General features: G+C 41.4%; 1 protein-coding gene across 1 annotated transcript in view; it reads right to left on the bottom strand.

Moving 5' to 3' along the window:
- Nucleotides 1-12,196, bottom strand: part of LOC126175937 (CCR4-NOT transcription complex subunit 3-like) — a 57,222-nt gene that overhangs the window by 26,217 nt on the left and 18,809 nt on the right. The window contains exons 2-3 of the mRNA XM_049923055.1: nucleotides 9,146-9,460; nucleotides 4,514-4,723 (exon numbers count right to left, since the gene is read on the bottom strand). Coding sequence (XP_049779012.1) covers nucleotides 4,514-4,723; nucleotides 9,146-9,460 — 525 coding nt within the window. The remainder of the gene's footprint in view (nucleotides 1-4,513; nucleotides 4,724-9,145; nucleotides 9,461-12,196) is intronic.

Here is a 12,196-nt window from a genome sequence, read left to right as displayed (position 1 = left end):
CGACGTATTTGTAGAAGCATGATGGGCGAAAGTGAGCACTGGTCAACGCTCGTTCTTCAAAATCCTCCATGAAAAAATTCACTATTGCTGGTGATAGTGGCGAACCCAGGCTGTTCCATCTGCTGCCACTATCAACCCAGGCATAGCCAAGGTCCCATCAAACGGGCCAGTCAGGATATACAGAATACCACATTGTCATGGATGCATACAAATAATTCAGCACATTGGGCTGAGAGTCCTCAATTCATCCAGTTCATGAAAAACCGTTCTTTTCATCAAGGAATTCAGCAATTGCCATATGAGGCAATATTTGACTGTAAAGAAAAAGTGGCTGAGTACTTCAAATCTGTCTGAAGAAATGATTGACAACATAGTGACAGGGGAAGACCTTGAGAGACTCAAACAAGAAATGGAGGATGCTATAAATGTAAGTACTGTTCCAGCAATGAAATTGCTGCTGTGTAAGTCGAACCATGGGAAAGTCGAGACCAGTTACCTGACAATAATAAGCTGAAAATATTCTATGTGGTTTATGAAGAAGAATGTAATTTATCTCATTGTTGTATATAATGCAGCAAAGATGTGCGTGGAAGAAGTAATGAAGCAGAGGAACGATATGGAGGGAAAATTATTTGCAAATTATGTTATAATAAACAATAAATCAGGAAGAAGAGGGCAGGAGCTCACAACAATTTGCAAGCACAAGGTGCGAAGATTCTTAAAAATTCAGATGGAAAATTCACAACTGCAAAAGTTGTAGACAATATTCGCCTCTGTATACCAGATTTTGACAGAGGTCGCAGAGATCCCAGAAGTGTTCTTGCAGTTGTCATGAACATCGAAGCCACTTCCTACAAGCTGGGAACAGAACATGGTATTTTTTCACAACAGATCTCCAGTTACTTTCTCCAGTTATTTTCATTTTAACCTCATGTTACACTTTCCACCTTCTAATACCATGTCACCCTCACAACACCCCCACAACGACCCCATTAAGTTTTATTTACATTCCCTCTGCAAACATGCCTTCATCCTAGCCAGATTACGCTCGCATATTTTATTTTCTCAGGCTTGTCTGACATTTGGCATTACCCCCAAAGGCCTCACACTTAAAGTTCCCATCTCTGGCTGCAACCCTTCTTTCCATCAGTCCCTATACCAGTTCCAAACCGAACAATCCATTGCCCTCACCCACCTAATCCTTCACCTACACATCAACTCAGCCAATGAACACACCCGTCAACTCCTATCCTTAATAAAAGTCCTCAATCTTTCCTCTCCCACATCCACACCAGCTGTTCAGAGCATCCTCCTACAGGCCAACCGCAAATTAGAACAGCATGCCACCCTTCACCTCAAAAAACTATCCAATCTCCTGGTTTCCCACCTCCGGAAAGGCAACTCACTCACCCTTCACAACCTTTCCGCAAACCTCAACCTCCTCTCATTGCACACAAACCCAGTCTCTCCCATCTACTCAATCTCCCACTTCCAGCACCACTCCCTCCAAAACCTCAAAATTCCAATCAACACAATCCGGTACCACAACACCCTAATTCAGTAGTTAACCTTTCCTCCAAACCTCTCTCCCAATCCGAAACCTCTGTCCTATCCAAAGGCCTCACCTTCAGCCCCACTCCAACCAAACAGCCCTCGTCAAAGATTTACTGTCCTACACTCGTACTCTCTGCTGGAAGTATCACTTTGCCACGAAGAAAAATGATCCTAATCCTACCCCTAATGATCCAACTCTCCAAGACACTATCCAAATTGAACCCTGCCTGGAACAGTTCCGTCCTCCGTCACAGCGGGACCTACCTCCTCTTCCTCAAAATCACCCTCTCCAAACCTTCCAGGAATTTCTGACTTCCAGTCTTGCCTCTCAATCCTTCTTAAAAAACCTTAATCCTACTCCCAACATCACCACTGCTGAAGCCCAGGCTATCTGTGATCTGAAGGCTGACCGGTCCATCGTCATTCTTCCGGCGGACAAGGGTTCCACGACCGTGGTACTTGATCATCGGGAGTATGTGGCTGAGGGACTGCGTCAGCTTTCAGACAACACCACATACAAAGTTTGCCAAGGTAATCCCATTCCTGATGTCCAGGCGGAGCTTCAAGGTATCCTCAGAACCTCAGGCCCCCTACAAAACCTTTCACCTGACTCCATCAACCTCCTGACCCCACCAACACCCTGCACCCCTACCTTCTACCTTCTTCCTAAAATTCACAACCCCAATCATCCCGGCCGCCCCATTGTAGCTGGTTACCAAGCCCCCACAGAACGTATCTCTGCCTACGTAGATCAACACCTTCAACCCATTACATGCAGTCTCCCATCCTTCATCAAGGACACCAACCACTTTCTCGAACACCTGGAATCCTTACCCAATCCGTTACCCCCGGAAACCATCCTTGTAACCATTGATGCCACTTCCTTATACACAAATATCCCGCACGTCCAGGGCCTCGCTGCGATGGAGCACATCCTTTCATGCTGATCACCTGCCACCCTACCTAAAACCTCTTTCCTCATTACCTTAGTCAGCTTCATCTTGACCCAAAACTTCTTCACTTTTGAAGGCCAGACATACCAACAATTAAAGGGAACAGCCATGGGTACCAGGATGGCCCCCTCGTACGCCAACCTATTCATGGGTCGCTTAGAGGAAGCCTTCTTGGTTACCCAGGCCTGCCAACCCAAAGTTTGGTACAGATTTATTGATGACATCTTCATGATCTGGACTCACAGTGAAGAAGAACTCCAGAATTTCCTCTCCAACCTCAACTCCTTTGGTTCCATCAGATTCACCTGGTCCTACTTTAAATCCCATGCCACTTTCCTTGATGTTGACCTCCACCTGTCCAATGGCCAGCTTCACACGTCCGTCCCCATCAAACCCACCAACAAGCAACAGTACCTCCATCATGACAGCTGCCACCCATTCCACATCAAACGGTCCCTTCCCTACAGCCTAGGCCTTCGTGGCAAACGAATCTGCTCCAGTACGGAATCCCTGAACCATTACACCAACAACCTGACAACAGTTTTCGCTTCCCGCAACTACCCTCCCGACCTGGTACAGAAGCAAATAACCAGAGCCACTTCCTCATCCTCTCAAACCCAGAACCTCCCACAGAAGAACCACAAAAGTACCCCACTTGTGACAGGATACTTTCTGGGACTGGATCAGACTCTGAATGTGGCTCTCCAGCAGGGATACGACTTCCTCAAATCCTGCCCTGAAATGAGATCCATCCTTCATGAAATCCTCCCCACTCCACCAAGAGTGTCTTTCCGCCGTCCACCTAACCTTTGTAACCTCTTAGTTCATCCCTATGAAATCCCCAAACCACCTTCCCTACCCTCTGGCTCCTATCCTTGTAACCACCTCCGGTGTAAAACCTGTCCCATGCACCCTCCCACCACCACCTACTCCAGTCCTGTAACCCGGAAGGTGTACACGATCAAAGGCAGAGCCACGTGTGAAAGCACCCACATGATTTACCAACTGACCTGCCTACACTGTGACGCATTCTGTGTGGGAATGACCAGCAACAAACTGTCCATTCGCATGAATGGACACAGACAGACAGTGTTTGTTGGTAATGAGGATCACCCTGTGGCTAAAAATGCCTTGGTGCATGGCCAGCACATCTTGGCACAGTGTTACACTGTCCGGGTTATCTGGATACTTCCCACTAATACCAACCTATCCGAACTCCGGAGATGGGAACTTGCTCTTCAATATAGCCTCTCTTCCCGTTACCCTCCAGGCCTCAATCTACGCTAATTTCAAGTTGCCGCCACTCATACCTCACCTGTCATTCAACAACATCTTTGCCTCTGCACTTCTGCCTCGACTGACATCTCTGCCCAAACTCTTTGCCTCTGTATATATCTGCTTTTGTGTGTGTGTGTGTGTGTGTGTGTGTGTGTGTGTGTGTGTGTGCGCGCGAGAGAGTGTATACCCGTCCTTTTTTCCTCCTAAGGTAAGTCTTTCCGCTCCCGGGATTGGAATGACTCCTTACCCTCTCCCTTAAAACCCACATCCTTTCGTCTTTCCCTCTCCTTCCCTCTTTCCTGACGAAGCAACCGTTTGTTGTGAAAGCTTGAATTTTGTGTGTACGTTTGTGTGTCTATCGACCTGCCAGCACTTTTGTTTGGTAAGTCTCATCATCTTTCTTTTTTTATATATATATCAAATGTGTGTGAAATCTTATGGGACTTAAATGCTATGGTCATCAGTCCCTAAGCTTACACACTACTTAACCTAAATTATCCTAATGACGAACACACACACCCATGCCCGAGGGAGGACTTGAACCTCTGCTGGGGACAGTCCATGACTGCAGCGCCTTAGACCGCTTGGCTAATCCCGCACGGCAACACAAGTTAGAAGTGATATTATTAATGAATACTAATTTTTTACTAAATAATTTGTATACTGAAACAAAACAAGTGTTGTCAACAGATTTTAATATTTCATACAGACGAGAGCTTCAGTCATACCTGTTCATACTCTTCATTGATTATCTTGGGCTCTTCATGTCGCTGGAACCACATCATGTACTTTGTATGGAACCTCCAGCTCTGTTTTTTAAGGGCCTTCGCTGCTAGGTACTGTGCCTTTGTTCCCTCCATATAATAAAAAATAAAGAAGAGCGTTTCCGTCGACAGCCGCTGGAAAAATTCCACAGTGTCCGAATGTGGCAACGGAGTCTGCAGTAACCAAAAATAGTATTGTTAGTAGTTGTTTTTGCATACAGTATATTGAAAAGTGCATCTATTTGCCCTTGGCCTAACACAGAATAGGTTATGAAACTGGTCTTTAAATAAATTACTCAAAAGAGTGCTCAACCAGTTATTGTTCAAGACAGAATAAAATGATGACAATGAGGTAAATATCAATGAAACAGTGGATGCATGAAACTGTGAATTTCAATGTTGAAATTTTTACGGAGTTTATCAACAAAATTACACCTTAATTTAACATTTTTGCAATGATACATACAAATTTTAAAGAATTACTTGCTATACATTCACAAATTAATGAACAGCAGTTTAATCTTACATTAATCCACAAGATTATGAAGGCAATATATGTTTTTTCTTTCTTTGACAGGCAGAACAAACCAAGCTAAATGGCTAATAAGGGCACACTGGCTCTCAAGATACAGTGAAATCTGGGCTGATGGGCAACAACCCAATCCTCTGTATCTTCAAATATGCTCTACAAGTACACTATAATTAAATGTTTTTGGTAAAATGATAGAAGTTTTTTTACATAGGAAAAAAGAAATTACATTCTGCTAAAGTTAACATTGTATAAATAACCAATCACACAAACTGTGAGAGGTTTCACGATCAAAACTTAAAGTTGAAACTTAAACGGTCAGTTGCATGCAAGGAACTACGCAAAATGAGTTCTTACTGCATAAGAGGCTGGGATTGTTGGCAATAGGCTGTCAATTTTATTCAACTTTGAACAACTGTGAATTAAATTTATATAATCTATTGCTTGTGGAACACCATTTCTTCTTTTTAAAGCAAGTGAAAAAACTATGTAGCAGAAAAATCAGCTACGATCTACTCTCTTTTGCAAGAAGGAAGTCAGTACCAAGACTAAGTTATCTATGCACCGTTCAATCTTTCGACCAACTTTGTTGTATGGGAGCTAAAGCTGGGTGGATTCAGGTTACTTTATCAACAATGTTGAAGTTACGGATATGAAAGTAGCTAGGATGATTGCAGGTACTAGTAGATGGGAACAATGGCAGGAGGGTGTCCACAATGAGGAAATCAAAGAAAAACTGGGAATGAACTCTATAGATGTAGCAGTCAGGGCGAACAGGCTTAGATGGTGGGGTCATGTTACATGCATGGGAGAAGCAAGGTTACCCAAGAGACTCATGCGTTCAGCAGTAGAGGGTAGGAAGAGTCGGGGCAGACCAAGGAGAAGGTACCTGGATTTGGTTAAGAATGATTTTGAAGTAATAGGTTTAACATCAGAAGAGGCACCAATGTTAGCACTGGATAGGGGATCATGGAGGAATTTTATAAGGGGAGCTATGCTCCAGACTGAACGCTGAAAGGCATAATCAGTCTTAGATGATGATGATGATGATGATGATGATGATGATGATGATGATGATGATGATGATGATGATGATGATGATGATGATGATGATGATGATGAGAAAAATCTTCCACAGTATACATATTTTGTGAATTGAATAATCTGTATGTTTTTCCGGTTTTTCTTATTACTGTCATCAGTTTTACACTGATTGAGACCTCGATACCACTTTTGTTGCCATCATTATAAGATCATTGTCACTACGTTGAAAATATTCAGGTAAACATGACTAAAAAATGATATTTTATAGAACTGAACTGAAGTGTAACCTGTTTGGAGAAGATTATGCACACTACTATTCCTCACATTATTATCTACCAAGTGAGAAGACCGTAACACACACCAAATTTCAAGTGTAATTTATGAAAGTGGCTTTTCTGCACTGTAATTGCAATCATGGTAGCATTTATAACTCCCAAGAGTGTCCTTTGCAAGCACTTAACGAAAACAAAATAATTATCTCATACTTGTGTATGCGCCCTTTAGTAAATACTATGCCTATCGTAATTGGAAAATGATACAAGCATATTCTTGTGAAGAAAGCAGTACTATAATGCGCATAATGCTGAATGTGTTGGAGGGGCACATCATGCCTCCCCAATGTCCCCACACACAGTTTCAAGGGGGGGGGGGGGGGCTATTCATGTTACCGCTACCATTGGATTTGGATGTACGAAAGACTTTCCCATGTACAATACTCACTACTTAGATTACATTTCCAAAACACTCTGCAGTAGGAATCACAGTTTTTATTAAAATTAATGCGATACATTCAGATTTCTGTCACTTCCGAAATAGTTGGGCCTAGTAGGTCAATGGGTGCTCTTGTAAATTTGATGTTATTTAACATTTTACTTATTTTCTTTTGTTGTTAGCAATCTGACATAAAGTAATATTAAACAAAGCTGTCAGATCAAGGTTATACGTTGAAGATATACAAATTAATCTGTGCACATGTGTTTTTTACTTCCTTCCAGTAATTACATTGCCTTCCAAATCTATTTTCCCCCTGTATTCCTTGTTAGTCCAACACTAAATCTATCAGTCTCCAACATGAACACAGTTGTCAAACATATCAGACTGACACCTAAATTCTTATATCTGGAAATGTATGGTTACAGATGATAACGAAAACCGCAAGACTGGGATGTGTCATGTGTGTACTGATTGACAAATAGTGTTGTAGTGGGATCTTAATTATGAACGCAATGTCACTTCACCTTTTTTAAATGCATTTCAAGCAAAATAAGTCACTTGGTCTCAAACTTTGAGAGCTATCTGCTACTCCTTGACTGCCAAACAACTGTGGTAAACATGCTCACAATCTTCGTTAACATGACTGAATTACTTCATTATTCTCACCTTTCAATTCATAGACCCCTTTTTCTTATTTTTTTCTTTCCTTTATTATTTATGACTCCCTTTCTTAACTTTTTACAAGGTACGTTTGGAACGCAATGCAGTTTTTCCCAAGCATTCCTATTCGTACCAGTTTCACATCACTTGAGGTATATGGGGCAGACACTAACTTTACATCCCTGCCTACATCAGTTTGATACAAGCTCCGGAAGTATCTGCACCGCTGTTGCTGTGAACTTTTCGATAGTGCACATAGTATGATGCACAATGCAGTTAACACTCTGACACAGTACATGATTAATTTTTGTGCCATACTCATAAAATGTTATGTTGACAAGTAGTTGAAGAGTCAGCAAGTCTAAGAGGACTCTGCTTTGTCATATTCTCAAGTTTCAAGATGGCTGACGTCATTTAAGGAGGACTGGGAAAAGATGGACAATGAATTCAATTCAGGATGGCCATAAACCAGTAAAAGTTATGAAAATGTGTGTCATATTTGGTATCTTGCGAACACTGACAATGGAATATATATGCAGGTGCTAACAGTGTGTCTCCATGTTCCAAAAACAACTGTATACAACACCATTAGTGACAATTTGACAATGTGGAAAGCGCAAGCTGAGCTGGTTCCAAAACTGATGACTGCCGACCACAAGAACAACCGAGTCGTGATCATGAGAGAACTTTCAGATGCATGCAAACCAAACCTCACTTTTTTTGGATAATATCATTACCAGTGACACAACACACGCAATACAGGTGTATGGTTACAGACCTAAGAAGGAACTCTAATGTTCTGACAAGAACATTTTGGAGTTCCATTGTCCATCAGACAACAAGAATGAGAAAGTTGAAAATGAAAACCACACTAACTGACTTATTCAACACCAAGAGTGTGGTTTACATGATTTTGTACATTGCATGGACAAAGAAGGAAATGGTTGATATCTGCCAGTCACACCTCAACAACAATCTTAGCTACATTTCTCTGCTTTCAGGAGTTTCTGTCGAAACCCAAGTTAGCAACCTACTTCACCCCCTACAGTCATCATGTGGCTCCTGCAGCTTTTTTTTCTGCTTCTACAAGTCAAGATTGAAAGGTGTCCATTTAGTGACCACGAAATACAGTCAGTACAACACACCAGCTACAAAATTTATTTCTGTCAACAGTGTCCAGGATGCATACACTGCATGGCCGAGTTGTTGGAAAATTGTATAGATGTCTCAGCTGTCTTTCGTTCTTTACCTCAAACAAATTTATTTATGATTATCAAGCCAAATTCAAAATAACTAAAAAGATTCAACAAACTGGCCATGCTATAAACAGTTCTCACATTGTTGTTGTCTCTCTCTCTCTCTTTCTTTTTCCTTCTTAATGAAAAAGACAAATAAACAAACTTCATAATTAAATAATGAACAACTTTCTTGTACAACATTTACAATTATCAGGTGGTACTTTAACAGTCCCATCTGTGATACACTACCCTAATAAACACACATCAGTTTTTAACATTCAAGTTTGGATAACTTCTTTCAATACTTTCACCAACAGATACATTAATGTTAATGAATGAAGATGTGTCTCATTTAGGTGACATCAAATAGCTTAACAAGTTTATCAATATGTCTAACTGCAGTTCTCATACCTGGTTGTAATACGCAGGTGTTGGGCATGGATTTCTTGGCAAATATGGCCTTAACCGCTCTGAATCTGATGGATGAGGCATATGGTAATATGCAGCTTCCATCATCTGGAACTGGCACTGGTGTTCTTTCTGCAAAGGTACTGGACCAAGAGGAGCGACACCCAGCAATGGTGGTATGTGGGCCTCAGATGTTTCCGAAACTTGCGATTTACTATCAAACAATCCCCTGCTAGGTTCAGATGGTGGAATTTCCAGACCTGCTCGATCAATCACCTGCTGCGCAATTGACTTTAGGGATGACATACCTTCAGGAACCTAGAATACATTAAAACAGTATAATAATGAATACATACATATTTGATCACACAGAACACAACAGTGATGGAAAAATTTATTAAATTTACGAATAAGACTGAATGGATAGAGTCTTAGCTTGTTGGTTTCACAATCCAACTGCATAATGAATTCGCTATAATGGATGTTCAAAACACAAGGATACACATTTTCTTCGTGTCACATGGCAAATGTTCATCTTTCAACAGAAGCAAGTTTGGTCAATGGTGCTACCTCTTTCGTCAACTGTTGCTTGGTAGATTTTACAAAACAAAATGGTCTCAATGATTTTATTTAAAACTATGTACCAGTTATATTATGGTAAAAAACTTTCAACACCCAAGATTGCATAAATTAGTCTTTATTTTCGATAACCGGTTTTGAGAGACATAACAGCCATCTTCTAGTCTTAAAAAAAAAATTATGTTACCATCATTCTGTATGTCGAAACCGGTTGTCAAAGATAAGGCTGAATATATGTTATCTCTGCTATGGAAAGTTTTTTATCAAGTAAAACAGATCGCTGCTCCAAATTTCTCAACAGGAGAAAATTCAGTGTATTATTATGTCATACATAAATTATAGTTTAACAGGTGAATGAAATATTTTGAGCCTAATACATACAATAAGTGAGAAGACCACCACTCATTGCATATACGAAAGGAAGAGAAATTCCTTTTTGGTATATTTGAGTCACAGTCAACTTCCTAGACTGAACTTTTCTTGGCAGCAGTATAAACTTCAATCTAAACTACATAGTAAGTAAGTGAAGCACAGTGAAATAAGGAATGTATCTCCTCTCCTCTCCTCATTTTCAAATGACATCATTGCTCTTATCTGACTAGCAAAAATTATCAATAATAATATATTGGATATTCGGGAATCCAGCCGGATGTTCGCGTCGTTCTCGCACGATATTTCAACAGTGTGCCTCGCTGTCTTCTACAGGTGCTACCTGAGACTGATGTCAACAGTCTCTGAACTATACAAACGAGACTGTCTTTACAACATAACCTTCAATTCCACAAACCTACTGGTCTCATCCTCCGTTAACCCTACTGGCCTCATCCTCCATTAACCATTGTTAAACCACCACCTCCATCTACCCCTCTCACATTGACCCCCCCCCCCATCCCTTCCATTCTATTTTGATCCTACTATCCATTAACTTACCGTCACATTGTGCTCACTGTGTTCTACCTCTTCCTATGTTATATCTTGCACCACTATACTTTCAGTCCATTTTTCTACTACATTGCATGTCACACACAGCTTCCTCAGCCTGCACCCTAACAATCTTATTGGGGCTACATCCTATCCTAGTCCCTTGCTGGTTCTCTGTAGCTGTCACTGTCCATTCCCTTCCTCTTCCCTTGTTCCTCTCAATTACTGCTCCCAAAACAACCCCTCACCTTAACCAGTCTACAGGACTAGAGTAATGCGAGAGGGGGGAGGAGGGGGGGGGGGAAGAGAGAGAGAGAGAGAGAGAGAGAGAGAGAGAGAGAGAGAGAGAGAGAGAGAGAGAGAGAGACAGAGAATCTGTTTGTAAACTTGAAATTACATGTACCAAATTTTAGTGCAGTGTATCCTGTACAATAACATCCAGCATCCAGTTTCGAGTCATAGCCGACATACAGTTTAAATCTGGCATGAAGTTTCAACATGGAGAATAACATTTTATTGTGTACCAGAAAGTTACGAGCAACTGAAGAACAATAATGCAAAACACACAGGTCACACCCAACAAACATTAACTATGTAGGTATCCCCGTTTTAATTGGAGACTAATATACTATGCTATGTTCCTAAAACAAATTACTGTTTATATTAATTAGAACACAAACAGAAGAAACATTAAATTTAGGCATGGGGGACAGCCGTAACATTTGAATTATCACTACCAAAAGATAAAATTATGTGAACTGTATTTTGTTTGTTTTCTGGTGCATGTCTGCAGTCCTGGCACACACTGAAAACCCCATGCCGCACTAACACACAGCATGCCACTAGAGGGAAAGCCCACTGATACAATGGAGTGGAGTGTGCCATTTTGTTTTGGCTCCTCTGGTGGCATGCTACAGAGAAACGGTGTAAGGATTTCAATGCGTACCATGATTGAAGACTTTTACCTGGGAGAAAAATCTTTGTGACTACACCTCAAACATTGTGACTATAAATGCCGCCTGTAATGATTTTCAAGTAACCACATACATACATGAAAAAGGAAGAAAGAGAGAAAGAGAGAGAGAGAGAGAGAGAGAGAGAGAGAGAGAGAGTGTTCCCGTCTCCTACTGAGACACTGGATTGATTTCAGCCATGTTTGGTGTACATACTACTTACTATCTCGGAATTAATAAAATCCAGTTAGCTCCCATAAGGCTGAAACACAACAACTGGTTTCCCCAACATCTAGAATTTCCCCACACAACAAGCATTTTATGTGAGTAGTGTCAGATTGTGTTCCAGGGGGTATATATGTGGTTGGACATAGATGAGCACACAGGGGACAAGGAGGGAGGATGAGGTGGACAGAGAGACAGGGGGGAGAGGGACATGGTCAGAGAAAGATTGTGTGAGAAGCGGGGGAAGGGGTAGCAGGCAGGTAGAAGGTGGAGAGGTGTAGTGAGTAGGTGGAAAAGGAAAAGGGTGGAGGAAATGGGCTAGGGGGGAGGGAACGACGAGGCGGCAGAGAGGGGGAAGAGGAAAGGTAAGATGGGC

Source organism: Schistocerca cancellata, chromosome 1, assembly GCF_023864275.1.
Source record: "Schistocerca cancellata isolate TAMUIC-IGC-003103 chromosome 1, iqSchCanc2.1, whole genome shotgun sequence".
Lineage (NCBI taxonomy): Eukaryota > Metazoa > Arthropoda > Insecta > Orthoptera > Acrididae > Schistocerca > Schistocerca cancellata.
This window is presented reverse-complemented; position numbering and strand designations above follow the sequence as displayed.